The sequence below is a fragment of the Vicugna pacos genome, chromosome 25, assembly GCF_048564905.1.
Source record: "Vicugna pacos chromosome 25, VicPac4, whole genome shotgun sequence".
NCBI classification, from domain to species: Eukaryota; Metazoa; Chordata; class Mammalia; order Artiodactyla; family Camelidae; genus Vicugna; species Vicugna pacos.
In genome coordinates, this window is record NC_133011.1 from 40,216,412 (window position 1) to 40,235,021 (window position 18,610).

The window sequence follows — 18,610 nt, forward strand, 5'->3', positions numbered from 1 at the left end:
TAGGGCTTCAAGATACGAATTTTGGGGGGACAAAATTCAGCCAGCTTGTAATACATAGAGAGTGGCCAGTGACTGTCTTGCAGTTATTGAATCTGAGTATATAACAAAGCGGGACAAATAAGTAGATACTCAAATATTTAAAAATCTTGATTGCCTGTCATGAAAAGCCACCCCCCTTTCACTTTTTTCCTCTTTCTGTATGAGTAGTGTCACTAAATACATATTCTGTGTTAGTGCTAATTGGTGGTAAGTGATGGAGAGGAAGGATTCAGGTGCCTAGATGAAAGAACATAGCTCAGCTAAATAAAAAAGGAATCCAAGTGTCCTATTTCCACTTTTTTCTGCATTTAAGTCTAAGATCGTATCACCAAGACCGGCTCCCAGTGCTTCCCACTGAGCTTAGAACAGAAGCCGCCTCCGGCCGCGGTCTGGGGCCCTGCACGACTGGCTCCGACCCAACTCTCCCACCTAACCTGGCACCTCGGCCCCTGCCGCAGACCGCCTTCCCGCTGCCGGACCAGCCCGGTCAGGCCTGGCACGTGCTGCGCCTCCGAGGTCTTTGCTGACCACTCCCCGCCGCGTGGGGGCCGCTGTTACGCACAACGCCTCTCTGGGTGACAGTGTTTCTTGTGTATTTACCTGCTTTTCCCTCCCTACGAGAAGGTGAGCCTGAAGGGCACAGCCCTTGTTTAGGGCGCCGCCCTTTCATCCAGAGCTTTGCAGCGCAGCGAGCGTGCGACTGGGTCTGCCCAGGCAGCCCTGGCCCCGCCCGCAAAGGGCCCCGCCCATCTAGGTCCCCGCCCACATTCACAGACCCGCCCGCGCCCTGCGGAACGCTGCGACGCAGACGTGTTTCCGGGGGAGGGAATTCAGCGTGGGACCGGAAGCGCTACGCGGGCTTCCGCGGCTGCTGCGACACATGGCGGTGAGCGGTTTGGCGAGGACGCGCCGGTGGCGGGGTCTTAGGCCATCGGCGACCCCTCCTGACCCTCGTGGTGTCCCCCTTTCTCCAGGCTCCAGGACATCCTGCTCGGGAGACATCGGCAGCTCCAGGGCCAGGTACTGCCCGCGCACCCTGCAGACCCCGGGTCCCGAGTCCTTCAGCTGTAAAGTTCCATCCAGTCTGTCTCCGCTTAGGGCAGCCTACGTGCAGTGACGCCGCATCCAGGGCCATGAAACATAAGAAGAAGAAAAACCGGAATGGGGCCTCTGTGGCGAATGTAGGCGGGAAGGCCTCAGAGAAGCCCGCTGCAGAGGAAGCACCGCTAAGCGCTGAGGCCCAGGCAAGGGCGGGTCTCAGTGGGGAAGGGTGGAGCCCCTGGTTGCATTTTGGGTAGGAGTCCGCCGGTGGGTGTGGTCTCGAATTAGCAGGGCTAAGGGATGGAGCGTGAGATGGGGCATTTTGCGTTCCTGTAGGATGGGGCTGGAGGCCGCGGGGGTCTTGGTGCTCTCTCACAACCCTTATCCCCAATCCATCACAGGCGGAGCAGCTGTCCCGGGAACTGGCCTGGTGCGTGGAGCAGCTGGAGTTGGGGCTGAAGACGCAGAGACCCAACCCTAAGCAGAGTGAGGGGCCCTTCTGTAGAATTAGGGGGAGGTGAACAGTGATAGTCCTAGGCCTTGCAGGTGCTGCCAGGGGATGGAATTGTTTCTTTTGCGGTGGGGCAGCTGGAGGAGAGAATAGAGGAGGTTACCAGTTCTTTATTTTTATCTGCAGAAGAGCAAGCTCTCGGGGCAATCCGAACCCTGAGCAGCCAAAGAACCCCCCTGCCCCGGAAGAGGCAGCTGATGCGCTCCTTGTTTGGAGACTACAGGGCTCAGATGGAAGCTGAGTGGCGCGAGGCCCTGCGGGCTCTCAGGACCGGTGAGGAGCTGGGAACCGGTTGATACAGGACTGCCTAGTTCAAGGGGTTGGGGAGGAAGAGCCTAGGGAGTGGATAGAGGAAGCCCAGAGCAGTAGGGTTGGCGGGGATACGAGAAGGCTCAGTGAAGCCCCAGGGAGCAGGGAGGTAGAAGGCTTGGATCTCTCACAGAACTCGGGCTGGGACAGGAGGCAGGCAGGGACAGGAGTCAGTCTGTCTGTGATTCTCAATGGGGTGTGATGTTAGTACTTTCCTTATAATTTTGAGAAGTAAATCAATTGGTGTTTACAAAGGCGTTGGAGTTGTATGGACACTGTTTCTGTTAGTATTCAGTCCTAACGCTGTCTCTCCCCTCGCCTATAGCAGCCCACTCGGCCCAGGTGCAGCCTGTAGGTGAGGCCACCAGAAGGAAGAGCCGAAAGGTCTGCAGGCCCCATCTAGCAAGGGGAGCCAAGGATATCCTAGACACTCCTCATGAAGAGTTCAGGTTCAACTTCTTTTAGCCTCTTCCCCATCCAGGACAGTCCCCCTTTGCAGGTGGTAGAGGGGTTTGTCTTGAGTGCAGAGCTTTTCCAGGGATGCTTTGTCAGACAGATGTGGGATTGGTCTGTCCCTGGCTGGTCACTGAGTCTTGTGTCGACCCAATTCACTTGGAGACTCCAACTATACTGGAGGGTCGAAGTAAAGGGGCAGGGTCAGGGGGTGAAGGGGTCTGGCCAGGATGTGGTGGGTGGAAATTGGAAAGAGTGGGAGGAGTACTCATGTCTTAACAGGGATGTGGTTGGACCTGGCACTGATGCAACTCCTTTTCAGTCCTTGTATGGGAGTTTTGGGTTGTTGTCATGGGAATTGTCAACCCGGCATGATTCTGTTGGGTGTGTCGTTTAGCATGCTAATATATTACAATGAACGTGTACTAAGGCTCAAGGTGGGCTGGAAGTCATATATTCTGCAGTTTTGGACCCTAGTCTGTTCTAATCAGTTTTTGTGCTTTTCTCTATGCAGCTTCCTCCTGAAACTTAGATAAGAGTAATGGGGTTCCACTCAAGGGAGGGGCAGGGGTATGAACCCGGGACAACAGAGTCTGATATTTCAACATTTTGATGTATCTTTTGTCTTCTGTTGTATGAAAAATTCAGAATTCTGTTGTGTGAAAAAATACAGAATTGCTTGTGTTTGCAAATTGAAAGTTGACAGTCTATAGTCTTTAAGAATATTCAGCTAGCTACTTAGAACGCTTTATTTGATATGAGTGGGTCTTTTTAATGAGATTTTTGTCTGACTGCATTGTGTGATGTCCTCTGAGGCACCACGTTGATATTTCTGCTGTCTTAACAAAGGAGTTTCCAGTCACATATGTTTTCCTGACCATGTCCTGCATTTTATCTTTGTTTAGAATCCTTTTTCTCGGGGAGGCAATAAAGTTTATTTTGGGAGATACTGTTAAGCAAAATTAAAGTTGTGTACGTTAGCAACTGTTGAATGAAATAAATGCACAGCCTAAAAGTCGAGAGTTATGCTTTACTTGGCGGGAGGACTGGAGCAGGGGTGACAGCCTCTCAGATTGCTCTGAGGAGTGCGCCAAAGAGATGGGGGAGGATCTAGGATATATAGACATTTTACAACAAAGATCAGGTAGTAAGAACATTAAAAGATTGCTTGTTAACGGAAGAAAGCCAGATATCTCAAGTTAAAGAATTTAGCACTGTTCTGTGTACGGGAGAGAGCAAACATTAGGGCTTACTGAAATTATTTCTTCTACAAGCATCTAGCTATCTAGGGCCAGTATCCTGTCCTTTCATATTTTAAGTCCCCTCAGGCTGATGAGGACTAGCTGCAGGCTTATCTTCACTCTAGGGGTGGTGGCAGTGGCTGATGACTTGAGATCTTCAGCATTCTTCTTTTACTGGTATGGCTTGCAGTATTTTTTGTTCACACAGCATAACTCAACATCCTTAACTGGTTGAGCACAGAGGATTTTTAAGGCAGTGAAACTATGTGGTGTGATACATTCATGGTGAGATGCGTTTGCCAGAACCCATAGATTGTACGTCACCAGGAGTGAACTCTGATGTAAACTCTGGACTTTGGTGATCATGATGTCTCCATGTAGATTCAGCAGTCGTGACCAACACACAGAATGCTAATAGGATAGTTGGGGGGTAGGAGGCTCTGCGATCCTGTGTGTGTGTCTGGGGTTTGGGGGTGGGAATGGGGCTGATGCAGGAAAAACAAATGTGGGGCATGAGAAGGGCTGTGTCCCAGGCTTCGGTTGAGCCCTTGGGACATGCCCCGCCAAGTATGGGTCCTTGGCTTTGTGCAGGAATGAATTCAAGATCGAGCCACAGTTGAGTAAAGGTAGATTTATTCAGAGAGGTATATTGAAAGGCAGGAGAAAGGCCACGAGGTGTAGGGGCTAGGTGCTCAGATTAAAAGTAGGTACACACACCATAGACAGAGCATGGGCCATCTCCACCTCTGAATGGTGAGAGGCAGCTGCGGTGAGGAACTGTGGTGCCAAGTTTTTATGGGCTCAGTGGCTTCATGTGCTAATAAGTGGAAGGGCCAGTCTAAGTAGCCACGGGAAAGGGCTGGGATTCCCAGAAAGTTGGCCATTTCCCACTCTGACCTTTTGCGCCCAGCCTTGGGCCTGCCATGGTGCCTGTGGGCTTGTTATTTACCATGCTTATATTATAGTGGGCGTATAATGAAGCTCAAGATCTGGTAGAAGTTAAATCTCTCATCATCCTGAGCCTCAAGGCCTACTGGGGGTTGAATCTTTCACCATTTTGATATTAATTGCTGTAGCATTCCTTGAATGGCTGTGCCCTGCCCCCTTCCTGTTTCAGGGGGAGCAGCAAGAGCAGATCAGGGGGCATATGGGACCTCTCTGTACCCTGCCCAACTTTGTTGTGAGCTCAAAACTGCTTAAAAAAAAGAAGCCTCTTTAAACAAAGAAACACACATTCCAGTAGTATCCCATGGCTGCTCCTCTTCGAGTCCTCAAGTTTTCTGGGCCATGGGAGTGGAATGTCAGCTGACATCATTTTTTTTTTCACCCTGCATCCTTTTAAAGTTTTATGTGACATCTGCTTTTTATCTCTTACATTTTTCTTATTTTAAAAATAGTGTTTTTTCTTCTTCTTTAAAAAAATTGATGTATAACTGACGGGCAGTATTGTTGCCAAAAGATCAGCCCCCGTTGCTGATGAGCCAAATAACCCAGGGACAAGTTCTTGGGGCTTAGAAGAAAAGAGGCAATTTTATTGCTTTGTCAGGCAAAGGGGACTCACAGCAGGATAGTGCCTTCAAAACTGTGAACCCACCTTGGAGATGGGGTGGGGTGGTTATATAGCCATAGCTCAAACAATAAAGCATTGATAAGAAGTGACAGAATCATTTTGTTATCAGAAGACTTAGAATGAGGACTTGATGCCTCCAGGTGACCAATTCTATAGAGGCCAGTGGTTAGATCTCTTTATCTCATAAGGTGTGGTCTTCTTGGTAATTCAGGCTATTTTATAAGGTTAACTTTCTGTGACCTCCTTGGAGAAGGACCCAGAGATCAAGCTTTATTATTACTTTCACTTACTGGAATAAAGTAGAAACAGTAAGGTCAATAGCTTCAGCTTTAACAATGGACCTGGAACTGTGAGTAGCAAGTGGTCAGTCAGGTCAGTTGACCATTTTAAGGGCGAGCATAAGAATAAGCAATCTATTAGCCTAAGTGGGGCCATTTTATTAATCCTTCTTCAGTATTAGTTTTCTGGTATACAACATAGTGATTTGGTATTTGTATACGTGGCCAAATGATGACCACAGTGAGTCTAGTTACCACTGGTCACCATACAATGTTAGCAGAGTGTTATGGACTCTATTCCCTATGCTGCACATGACATCCCTGTGACATTTGTTATGTGACTGGAAGTTTCTGTGTGTCAGTCTTTCTCAACTGTTGCACTCATGCCCCCAACCCTCTCTCCTCTGCAACCACCAGCATGTTCTTGGGATCTATGAGTCCATTTCTGTTTTCCTGTTTGTTCATTTGTTCTGCTGTGTAGATTCTACATGAAAGTGACACCGAAAGTTATCTCTCTTTCTCTGTCTGACATATCTCACTTAATATCCTATAGGTCCATTTATGTTGTTGCAAGATTTCGTTCTCTTTTATGGTTGAGTCATTTTCCACTGTGTGTGTGTCTAAAAAATACATTTTACACACAGAAAGATACCCCTGAGTGTAATTCCTGCAGCATATGGTAGTTCTATTTTCAATTTTTTGAGGAGCCTTCATACTGTTTGCCACAGTGGCTGTAACAATGGATGTTCCCAACAAAGGTGCATGAGGGTTTCCTTTCCTCCACATCTTCACCGGTGCTTGTCATTCATTGCCTTTTGGATGATAGCCATTCTTTCAGGTGTGGGGAGATCATCTCATTGTGGTTTTGATGTGCATTTCTTTGATGATGAGCAATATTGATCATCCTTTCATGTGTCTGTTGGCCATCTGTATACTGTGGAAGAATGTTTGGTCTTCTCCCAATTTTTTTTTTTATTAGTTTTTTTTTTAAATATATTTTGGTGGTTGAGTTATGTGAGTTTTTTGTTGGTCTGTTTTGGATATAAATCCCTTTCAGATGCATTCTTTTGTGAATATTTTCTCACATTCAGTAGGCTGCCTTTTCATTTTGTGAATGGTTTCTTTTGTTATCAAAAGATTTTCAGTTGGATGGTGTCCCATTGGTTTAGTTTTTTTTTTTGTTTCTCTTGCTTGAGGAGACAGAGCCAAAAGATTATTGCTAAGACTGATGTGAAAGAACTTACTGTCTTTGTTTTCTTCTAGGAGTTTTATGGCTTCAGGTCCTACACTAAAGTATTTGATTCATTTTGAGGTTATTTTTGTAGATGGAATGAGGAAGGATTCCAGTTTGATTCCTGTGCATGTAGCTGTCCAGTTTTCCCAACACCACTTATGGAAGATGCTGTCTTTTCCCTGTTGTCTATTCTCACCTCCTTTGTCATAGGTGAATTGACCACACAAGCATGGGTTTATTTCTGGCCTCTTAATTTTGTTCTGTGTATTTATGTGTATTTCTTTTGTGCCAATAGCATACTGTGTTGATGGTTCTCGGTTTGTAGTAGGGTTTGACATCAGGGAGCGTGTGGTAGAGTTTGACAGCAGTGGTCATGATATGAAAGTTTTGTGCTTCTTTCTTAAGATTGTATTGATTATTCACGTTCTTTTGTGTTTCCACACACAGTTTAGAGTCCTTTGTTCTGGTTCTCTGAAACATTCCGTTGGTATTTTGCTAGGACTGTCAACAAATCTCTAGATTGCCTTGGAGCGTGGGATCCTTTTAACAATACAATTTCTTCCAATCCATGAGCACAGTGTATCTTCCCATTGTCTGTGTCATCTTTGGTTTCCTTCATCAGTGCCTCCCGGCTGTCTGAGTGCAGGTCCGTGCCTCCTGGGTTGGGTGTGCTCCTGGGTATTGTAGTTTGGTAAAGGTCGTTGTAGATGTTGGTGGTTTCTTAATTTCTCATTAGCTAGTTTGTTGTGAGTGTGTAGAAATGCAACCAATTTCTGTAGGTTAATTTTGTATCCTGCAATGTGATTGAATTTTCTGATGAGTTCTGTTAGTTTTTGTGTGTCATCTTCAGGATTTTCTTTCTTTTTTTTTTTTTTTTCATTCTTGATTCTTTATTCTTATCTTCAGGATTTTCTATACAGAGTATCATGTCATCTACAAACAGTGACAAATTTACTTTTTCATCAACCATCTGATTTCTTTTCTTTTTTTTTATATTTACTATGGCTGGGACTTCCTAGACCATGTCAAATGAAGACGGTGAGAGGGGTCAGGGCTAGAGTTAGGTTTAAGCATAACTGGCCCTCTTCCCCTTCCTCCATCTCCATCTCTCTGAGGCCTCCCAGAAGGACAGGACCTGTCCAGGGTCACATATGACTCAGGGAGTTGAGCTGGGCCAGTGCTTTTTCTGCATCCCCTCCCTCCCCACTGAGTCCTGGGCATATTTTGGTATCCTATCTGTGTATCTTCTTTGGGCAGATGTCCATTTAGATCTTTTCCTATTTTTAATGGAGTTGTTTGTGTTAGAGCTCTTTATATATTTTGAGACAAATCCTTTATTTGATGTGTTTTTAACTCTTTTTCTTCCAGTTTGTGGCTTGCCTTTAGATTTTCTGAATAAGGTCTTTCACAAGTAGAAGTCTTTAATTTTATAAAGCTCATGATATTGCAGGAGTATTAATAAAATGGCCACACTTAGGCTAACAGATTGCTAATTCTTACGCTTGCCCTTAAAATAGTCAACTGACCTGACTGACCGGTTGCTACTCACAGTTCCAGGCCCACGGTTAAAACTAAAGCTATTGCTCTCACTGTTGCTACTTTATTCCAGTAATCAAAAGCTACAATCATGCTTGGTCTCTGAGTCTCCAGGGAGAGGATCACAGAACTGTAACCTTACAAAGTAGGCTATATACTAAGAAGACCACACCTTGAGTGCTCATGAGACAGAGATTGAAAAAGTGACAACTGCTGGCCTCTATAGAATTGGTTGCCTGGAGGCATCAAGACACCATTCTAAGTCTTCTGATGAGAAAATGATTCTGTTGATTGTTATTAATGCTTTTTTTGAGTATGGCTGTATAACCACCCTACCCTATCCCCAAGGTGGTTTCACAGTTTTGAAGGGACTATCCTGCTGTGTCTCCTTTGCCCAGGAAAGTAATAAAGCTGCCTCTTTTCTTCTAATCTCCAAGGCCCTGTCTGTGAATTCTTTGGCTCATCAGGGATGGGGGCTGATCATTCAGCAACAGTATTCCTTGATTTTCTTTCTGGAATGCCTTTTTGTGTTGTGTTAAAACTCAAAGCTCATCATCTACATGACCAAACCCAAGCTCATATTGATTCTCTCCTGGTTTCTTCTATAATTTTGAATCGTTTTGCATTTAAAATTTGTCTGTGAATAATTTTGAGTAATATGGTGTAAGTTGTAAAGTTTGCATCTGCATTCATTTCATTCCATATGATCTCCATTAATTGTTCCCTAACTGTTTTGGCGAAGTAAGGGATATTGTCTCCATTTCAGTTTGAATTTCCACAGTTAGATGGATTCAGCAGTTCCCCCAGCAGGGGGTGTGGTCTCCAGCGAACTGTGAATGGGGCCTGCACCTTCCGCACTGACCACAGGGTCGCTGAGCTGCATCGCTGACCCACAGCGCATGCGCGTTCCATGCGGCCTTGGCTCTGTTCGCAGCTGAGAGGAGTTTGTCTCATTTACCGCCAGGGCTGCAGGTTGGGTTGCGCGGTGGGTCATTGTCTATGCAGCGGGAGCTCAGTCTCTTTGGGACCCACCCAGGCTGCAGCTTCAGGACCACACAGGGCAGCGTCCATGTGGACAGGAGCTGATTTTCCCGATGACCCAGGCATTGCTGGGAGGAATAGGTGAGGAAAGGTGGGGAGAAGCTCCCTATGCATGGCTGATGGCTTGGGTGGGGGATGGTGGGCTTCATATGACCAGGAAGGGCTTGGTGTGGAAAACCAGGTTTTATCAGTTCTGTGTGCAGTGCAGATGGCATGTGGTGTCCAGGTTTCCCAGCACTGCTTCCTATGGGGACCGTCCTTTCCCCTTGGTGTGTCTGAGCCCCTTTGTCATACGTTAACTGACCTCATCTGCATGGGTTTTTTCCTGGAATTGCTGTTCTGTCCCTCTGGTCCACGTCCCTGTTTTTATGACAATTCTATGCTGCTTTTGTGACTGTAGCTTCGTGCTATAGTGTGAAGTCAGGGAGGGAGACGCCTCCAGCTTGTTCTCCTTTTTCAGGGTCGCTATGGCTATTTGGAGTCCTTTGTGGGTCCACACAAATACTATGGTGGTTTGTTCTATTTTTGTGAAAAATGCCACTGAGATGTCTTATTTAAGGGGGAAAGTGGGCAGTTTTAGGTAAGAGAGCCCTGAAGTAAGAACCAGATGCCAGTTATGGTTCATTTACAGAAATCCCCATGGATCATGGTCCTGGAATGAGGAGAGAGGCACGTTTGTGGGCAGGCTGATGGCTTATCCAGGCTTGATGATTAAGCACTGGTTATTGGTTATGATAAGCATGTTGACTGGAAATGTTTGGACTCAGTGTGGTAGTATGATTAGTAAACATTAGTTTACTAATTGATTAGTAAAATTAGTTTATTAAATGATTAGTAAACATTTGTTCATGTACTATCAATCAGTTCAATTACCCCTGTGAATATTTGTAGGGACTGGAATGCAATATGGATTGAACTGTTTGATGTGTCCTGTAATAGCAATAGGCTGACGTGCATGCTTATGCACATGGATTAGATAATTAATTCATGGTTATACACATCAGTATTATGTATGATAAAACGTCTGTGTTGTACTTGTATATGTAGAAGGGCATGTAATGCACAAGGTACACAGTGATGTTCGTTTTTATGGTGTCATTTTCTTACACTTTGTTGTATTTGTAGACAGCACTCAAGCAACAAGTTAAGAAAGTTGTTCAGGGAATAGTTTAAGTGGAATTTCAACCTTGGAAGCTGAAGGCGGTGCTGGAGCTTCTTACTGGACTCTCAGGGAGACGTGTTCTCCTTTTACTGTTTATAAGACCAGGCTAATAAATATGCAAGAAAGACTTTTCATTTCAGGAGGTTATTTTCAATAATGCTTGTTATTGTTAAAAGGACAAGAATTAAAATAATTAAAAGAAAGTGTAGAATAGATGCTAGTTCAGGTTCGTGTAGCCAAAAGACAAGACTGAAGCTGATACGAATGCAGCACAAGGTTTATTCAGTGGTCAAAGACTGGAGAAGTGGAAACTTAGCTCACAGATCAACTTCTCGCCCTTATGGAGAGAGGGATTTGATTTTGAACAGTAAAGACAAAGGAGGAGTGTTTGTATGCCAGCAGGGGATCCCTTCTCTTCTCTCTTTAATGGAGCAGACACTGTGCCAGCCCTCTCTTGAGGTGAGCAGTTCTGGGGTTTCAGGCTGGGTCACCTGACCTGCTGAGGTGCTCAGTGTCAGGGAACTCAGGAACCAGTACCCTAGCAGGGGTGCTGGGGACACTCATAGCCTCAGTGAATGTCCCTTGCAGCAGACAGCCCAGCCAAAGTGGGGAACTTCGGGGGATTACAGTAGGAGAGAGTCACCATCTCACTGATGCTTCAGAAAGTCCATGTTGGGATGGGATGTGAGATGCACCGTGGAGGTGGGATCTTTGTCAAGGCCTGATGGCAGGCACAAGATCAGGCTTGGGCCAGGGCTGTAGAGGGGAAGTCCTGTGGGGACTGGCTCTGGAGGAGGAACTGACAGCTACTTATGCACAAGGAAAGTGAGGGACTGGGAGGCCCCAAGTGTCTGGGCTTAGCAACCAGGGAGGATGAGGCTGCCTCCTGGGGTGTGGAGAGTGGTAGGATCACAGTCCTGTGAGGGGCCTGTCAGCCCCAAGGTGAGAGGGGATGCAGTAGTTGGACAGATACATCTGGCCTGGAAGAGGGGTCCAGGGAGGAAGGGGAGAGGCCGAGTAGCGGCAGGTGGGTTACAGCAGATCTGTTAGTGGCTGTGCATGCATTCCACTGGCAATGAGGGAGGGTGCCTGTTGTTCCTCACCACCAGCAATGGGATTGTACTTGTGGGGTTTAGTGGCCCTAATAGGTGTGCTGTGATATCTTGTGATTTTAAGTTATCATTCCCTAATTGTATGTGATACTGAGCATTTTTTTTTTTTTTGTATGCTTATTTACTCCATCTTTTATTGCTGGGTGTCTATTCAGCTCTTTACTCATTTTTATTTTGGAGTTCTTTGTATATTATGAGTCCAGATCATTTATTATCTATGTGTTTTGTAAATAGTTTTCTCACAGTCTGTGGCTTGTCTTTTGGATTTCTGAATAAGATCTTTCCAAGTAGAAATCTTTTATAAAGTCCCTAATATTAATTTTTTTTTGTGGGTTGGCTTTTTGTGTAGTGTGATAAAACTCAAAGATCATAATCTGCTGGACCAAATCCAAGGTCATGTAGATATTTTTTGGCTTATTTGTATAATTTTGATATTTTTGATTTTAAATGTGTATGAATACATTTGAGTGAATTTGTTTTAAGTTTTAACGTTTGTGTCTCCATTCACATCATTCCTTATAGCTTCCAGTTAATTGTTTCTTAGCTATCTGGAGAAGTTATGGATATTTGGCTATATTTCAGTTTGAATTTCCAGTTTAAAGTATTCAGCACAACTGCCCTTGGGGCGGGGCCTCCTTATTCGGAAATCCAAAAGACAAGCCACAAAGTGGTTGTGAGGGCGGCTTGGTTCCTGCCCTCCTGTCCACAGTGTAGTGGACTGAGCAGAGCTGCCCTTAGGGCACACCTCCCCCCTCCACCTCTGGCTGCGGGAGCAGCTGGGTCCAGAGCCTGGCTCCCCGACCTGTGGTGGGAACAGACATGCCTTCTGCCCAAGGACTTGGCTTCCTCCATAGCAGACTGGAGCCAGGTCTCCTCTGTACCTGCTGGGGCTTCAGGACAACAGGGGGTTATGTCCCTGCTGACGGGAGCCCAGTCTCCTCAGCACCCGACAGGAGGTGCTGCACTGAAGGAAAATGTGAGGAGGAAGGGAAAGTGAGAAGTTTCCTGTGAGGGGCTGACTGCTGAGGGGAGTCCCTTCTCAGAGGCCCTAGGAGAGGAAGGGCTGGATGTGGGAAACTGGGTTTTAGTCAGTTTTTGTGTGTGGTGTAGAGTGTGTCGTGTCCTTCTTTGGTGTCTGGTGTCTTATTTTCCAAGCACCTTTTGTTGAGGGGCCTGTCCTTTCCCTGGTGCAGGTTCCTGGCTCCTTCCTTGTGGATTTACTGACCACATACCTGTAGGTTTATTTCTGGGCTCTCTCTGGTCCATGTCCCTGTTGCTGTGCCAATTCCACACTCTTTGGTGACTTCAGTTTCCTACTGCAGTGTGAAGTCTGGGAAGGAGATGCCTCCAGCCTGTTTCCCTTCTGTAGAATCTCTTTGGCTGTTCAGGGTCCTTTGTGTTTCCACACCAATGTTAGGAAAGTTCTTTTTCTGTGAAAAATGCAACTGAAGTTTACTTCACTTTATTGAAGTATAGTCAATTCACAGTGTTCTGTTATTTTCTGGTGTAGGGCATAGTGATTTGACGAGGGTTGCTTTGAGTTTGAGCACTGCTTTGGGTAGAAGACATTTTAACAATATTAACTCTTTCTGCCCGTGAGCAGAGGGTATCCTTCCATTTATTTGTGTCTGTTCAGTTTCTTTCCTTAGTGTCTTAGAATTTTCAGTGTGCAGGTCTTTCACATCCTTGATTAAATGTACTCCTAGGTAATTTTTTGGATGCAATTGTAAATGGTATTTAAAAAAAAGTCTCTTTCTGATGTTTCATTATTAATGTATAGAAAGACAACTGACTTTTGTGTTTTGATTTGTACCTTGTGGCTTTACTGAAATCATTCATTAGTCCTAACAGTTTTTTGATGGCTTGATGTGGAAAACTAGAAATCAGAAATCGCCCTGTTTGGACTCCATCCAGGTCATCCACAGCACCTAAAACACAGTAGCTCTTAATCTTCCCACAGTGCCTCTGAATTACCTTTGGACTCCTACAAGGGCAATTAGCATCAGCACTTTAGTTGAACTGGACCAGGTTAAGGGTTGGCCTCTATAAGGAAATCTGATGTCTTCTCTGCTTTTTTGGTGTGGCATTGACATGGTTGTTTTCAAAAGTAACTTAGTTTCTAGTAATTTTAAACATATAAAGTACTTTAAATAGCATTACGCAGTATTTTGCCACCTCACATAAAATACTCCAGTGAGTTTTACCTAAAACTGGCATCTCTCCCAGGGAACCAGCACATAAACCCCAAATGAAGAAATATTATGGTTCATCTTGTAACCCCATCCAGAGGCCCACTTCAGCCCTTCCCCTTTGCCCCAACTTATAGGAATCCTTTCCTCCATTCTGTGCCAGTTTTCTTTTTCTGAAACTATTACTGAGAGTTTCCCTCTTTTTCAAAATCTTAATGGATTGAAGTGCATGAGATGAGTATGATCTGGTTGGCCTCTTCTGTGTGGCTTCTTTCACTTAGAATATTTTTAATCTTAATCCAAGTTGTAACACATATCATTAGTGATTCATTCACATTTTTCATTGTCACTAAAAATACAGAACATAACACTTAACATTTAAACCACTTAAATATACAGTCTGTGGTATTAACTAAGTTCATGTTGTTGTACAGATAAGTCACCATCCATCGCCAGAAAGTTACTCATTTTCCCCAAATGAAACTGTGTATCCAGTAAACACTAACTCCTTTGCCCCTGGCAATGACATTCTTTCTGTCTCTGAATTTGGCTTCCCTGGATGCCTTATATAAGTGGAATCATATAACATTTGTCCTTCTGTGTCTGGCTTACTTCACTTAGCATAGTGATTTCAATGTTTATCCATGTTGTAGCATGTGTCGTAATTTCCTTAGTTTTTCAGGCTGTGTAGTATCCCATTGTGTATACACCACATTTTGTTTATCCATTCATCTGCTGATGGACAGTTGAATTGCTCCCATCTTTTGCTGTTGTGATTAGTGCTACTATGAATATGGGTGTACCCATTTCTGTTCCAGTTCCTGCTTTCAAATATTTTGAATATATACCCTGAAGTGGAATTGATGGGGTCACATGCTAACCCCGTGTTTAAGTTTCTGAGGAACTACCATATGATTCTCAACCATGGTTGCACCATTGTATTCCTTTATATGTCAGAATAATATGGCAAGTTTATGAATGTACCCTATTTGTTTATCTGTTTAGCCTTTGATGGACATTTCAACTGTTTTACCTTTTGGGCCATTGCAAATAGTGCTGCCATGAATAATTGTATATAATTATTTTTGTTCAAACACCTGTTTTTAATGCTTTGGGGTCTATATCTAGGAGTGGAGTTGTTGAACCATAAGGTAACTGTATTTTTATCTTTTTGAAGAAATGGCAGACTGTACACATGTGTTGTGCCATTTCCCAATTTTTCAAGTAATGTTGTAAGGTTTCAGTTTCTCTACATTATTGTCAATATTTGTTGTTTTTAGTTTTCTTGATTGCAGGGATTTTAGTGTGCTTGAAATGATATGGCATTTGGCATTAATTTGCATTTCCATCACGACAGATTTTTAACATCTTTTCATGTGCTTGTTGACTATTTGTGTTGTCTGGAGAAGGGTCTATTTAGGGAGGAGGGTGGGAAGGGATAGACTGGGATTTCAAAATTGTAGAATAGATAAACAAGATTATACTGTATAGCACAGGAAAATATATACAAGATCTTATGGTAGCTCACAGAGAGAAAAATGTGACAATGAATATATATATGTTCATGTATAACTGAAAAATTGTGCTCTACACTGGAATTTGACACAACATTGTAAAATGATTATAAAAAATGTTTAAAAAAAGGGTCTATTTAAAAATTTTTTTAATCTAGTTTTATTTATTGGTGTTTTTTCATTTTTCAATTTTATTAGGTAGAATTATTACTGTTCGACTGCATATACCTTATATTGCATGTAAATACATATATACAATATACTGTACATTTTTTTTTAGTTTACATATAGAGAAGGGTCTATTTAAGTCCTTTTACCATGTTAAAAAATGGGTTTGTTTTGTCTTCTTATGAGTTGTAAAAGTTCTAGATATATTCTTGATCAATTTTTTTCAAGTATATAATGTGCAAATATTTTCTTTGATTTTTGTGTGCTGTGTTTTCAGTTTCTGGATAGCATCTTTGATGTACAAAAGGCTTTAATTTTGAGGAAAGGCAATTTATTTTTTTCTTTCCTTGCTTGTGTTTGTTATCAGATCTAAAAAAAATTGCTAAATCCAAGGTCGTGATGACTTACCTCCATTGTTTCTTTGAGAGTTTATACAGCTTCCTTCCCTATGTGTGAGGTATTGTTTCCAGGGCACCCTGTGGATACTAAATATCTGTCGATGCTCAAGTCCATTATATAAAATGGGGTAGTATTTGCAAATAATCTAAGCACAGCTTCTTGTATACTTAAAATCACCTCTAGATCACTTATAATAAATAATACAATGTAAATGATATGTGAATAATTGTGAAGAAAATATAATGTTATTTGAATAGTTTCTGGCATGCCACAAATTAAAGTTTTTCTTTATGGAACGTTCTCAAATTATAATTTTTTTATCTGAAGGTGACTGATTCTGCAAATGTGGAATCAGCAGATGAGGGCTGATTGTCACTGTACCACTCTTTAAATTTAAGCTTTTTATGTATCTTGAGTTAATTTTGCATGTGGTATGAAGCAAGGATCCAATTTCATTTCTCTTGGAAATGAAAAAAATTTCACTAGATAGACAATTGCCTGGCAACATTTGTTGAAAACACAATTTTTTTTTCTCCAATTTAATGTTGCCCACTGTGGTTAAAAAAAAAAAAAAGTCAGTGCATGTGTCTTTTCACATTAGAGTGTTGCTCTGGATACATGCCCAGCAGTGGGATCTCAGACTTTTGCTTCTGATCTAAACAGGAGATCACTATGTGGAACCTACACTTTAGGATAGGGGGCTTTAGCTCCACTTCCTTGGTGGATGTCATGGATTATTAGGAATTCTTCTGCATAGGAGTTTTCTATTCAATTCCATTTATTAAAAAAAAAAACCCACCTATGTCATCATGTAACTTCACCATTGTAGATAACTGGACAGTTAGTTTAATCTTTTGGTTATAATCCAGCACTACAGATTTTGGTTGCTGAATTTATTCCAGCTTTGGCTATTGAGAATTCTTTCATTGGCTCCTGTTTCCTTTGAGATCATTCCATCTTTGGGGGTTTTTCTTTTCCTGATACTTCCTCACTTTCTGATGCAAGATTCAAGATTATCCTGGCTCATATATTGACTCTCAGTCCTAGTGTAAGCCATGTTTTCAAAGAGTCCTGATTCCTTTTATTAGAGAATGGTATTAAGAACTTGCATATGGGAGGTAAATATGCTTGGGTGACAATGCAAGGAAATGTATGCATGTCTTCTCACTGATGTGTATTGTTGTTGCACTGACCCCCAAATCTGTCACAAGCACGGTGATGGTTTTAAATTTAAGTTACTTAGAAAGTGGTCAAAGCAATGGGACACTAAATTTTCCCCTCCCCAATAGTATATACTCCTAGTTATAAAGATTATAGTTATAAAGATTTCTACGTGGGACTGTCTGTATTCATAAGCCAAAGATGAGTTTATACTGATGCCTCCAACATGATCCATTATCACATGGACAGTGTACATGTCCCCCTGCTTATCTGTAACTCCCACTCAGACAGAATCCTTGTTCCCACCATCTTCCATCTAATTTATTGCTCATTCTATTCCAGATCAGTGGTTTCACCATTTTTAGCTCCTACTCCTGTGAGATGGAACTGTATACATTCTATGCAGTACTTTTTCCCTTTAGTCTACACATTTTGTTTATTCCTGCAGTTACTGAGGCTGGCACCTTTTGCTCCACCAGCATCAGTGAGTGTTTTCATACATTTCTAAGACAGATTCTTTTTTACATCCTGTATTCCATCCTGTAACACTACCGCTTACTTGATTACTTAATTGACTTGCTGGGCCATAGAGAACTATGGGTTTAGACAAATAGATATTGGCAGATGTCTGTCACTAAAGTATTATTATATGGGATATTTCAAAACTCCCACATGATCTGTTCACCATCTCTTAGTTTTCCCTTTCCCCGAATTTCACATACATATAAATTTGCTCGTACAGTGCATACATAGCCCCTCCAGACTGATTCTTTCACTTGTGAAAAGAAAAGCAACATGGAGTTGGTATTGATAAGAGAGCTCTGTCAGATGGAGCCAGGAGCCCATTCAGAAATTGTGACCTACCTATTATATCTCAGCCAGAATGAAATCCTAAGTTTTGACCTGATGAAGTCACCCAGAACATCTGCCAGAAACCTGTCTACTTATTGTACTCTTGGCCTCAAATAACTCATGACAGTCTGTCTATGTATTTTATGCTTACCCTAAATCAAATCATGATTTCTTAAGGACAAATATTTTTTGGCCCACATCAGAGTCCATCACAATTATGGCCAGTCAAGTTTAACAACGTCATGGACTTTTGTCTTTATAAGCCTCTGTACTCTTATTCTTACCTGGATCACTCTGTAAGAATTACCTGAATCTGTGTTTCCCAAATGCAATTCTTAAAACCCCAAATAAACACTTTTCCTATTTGCAGTTTCCTGTATTATTATTATTATTATTATTTATTAATTTTGTTTGCACACTTAGCATTATATATGTAAGATTCTCCCATGTCTTTGCATAGGTTGTTAGTCCATTTCTTTCCATTGGTAAACAGTATTCCATTGCATGTGTATGGAAGGAAAAATAGTTTTTCCTCTACCCTTCTAGGATCTTGGTTGATATCCCCTCTGCAATAAAAGATTAAGAAGAGAAAAACAAAGAGGTTTAATAACATGTATACCTCCTGTACACTTGAGAGATACCCAGGAACACTGAATCACTCCCAGAAATGGCCAGAGCCATCCCCTTAAATAGCATGTTTAGCTAATAGCAAAAGGTAGACTTGAGGAAGGGAGGGAGCCAGTTATGTCAGGGTGTCGTGCAGAGCACAATAAACATGATATGGTTGATACTCAGATTTA

The 18,610-nt window shown here is 42.8% G+C and overlaps 1 protein-coding gene across 2 annotated transcripts; it reads left to right on the plus strand.

The window, feature by feature from the left end:
• Positions 1–869: 869 nt before the first annotated feature.
• C25H8orf33 (chromosome 25 C8orf33 homolog) lies at positions 870–18,175 on the plus strand. Of its 2 annotated transcripts, XM_006202835.4 has the most exons (6): positions 870–925; positions 1,014–1,059; positions 1,138–1,283; positions 1,482–1,566; positions 1,718–1,864; positions 2,226–18,175. In XM_006202835.4, the coding sequence occupies exons 1-6, from the start codon at positions 920–922 to the stop codon at positions 2,363–2,365; spliced, it is 570 nt and encodes a 189-aa protein (XP_006202897.2). In that variant the 5' UTR covers positions 870–919; the 3' UTR covers positions 2,366–18,175. The 2 variants fall into 2 exon arrangements, with proteins under 2 accessions (XP_006202897.2, XP_072806202.1); XM_072950101.1 differs by having other exon boundaries at positions 1,014–1,283.
• The last annotated feature ends 435 nt before the right edge of the window (positions 18,176–18,610 follow it).

Bases quoted from the DNA above. Each gene is read 5' to 3' on its own strand.
- C25H8orf33 (XM_072950101.1), top strand. The intron at 1,567-1,717 runs GTGAGGGGCCCT...TTTTATCTGCAG, and splicing joins GAGACCCAACCCTAAGCAGA to AAGAGCAAGCTCTCGGGGCA. The intron at 1,865-2,225 runs GTGAGGAGCTGG...CCTCGCCTATAG, and splicing joins CCTGCGGGCTCTCAGGACCG to CAGCCCACTCGGCCCAGGTG.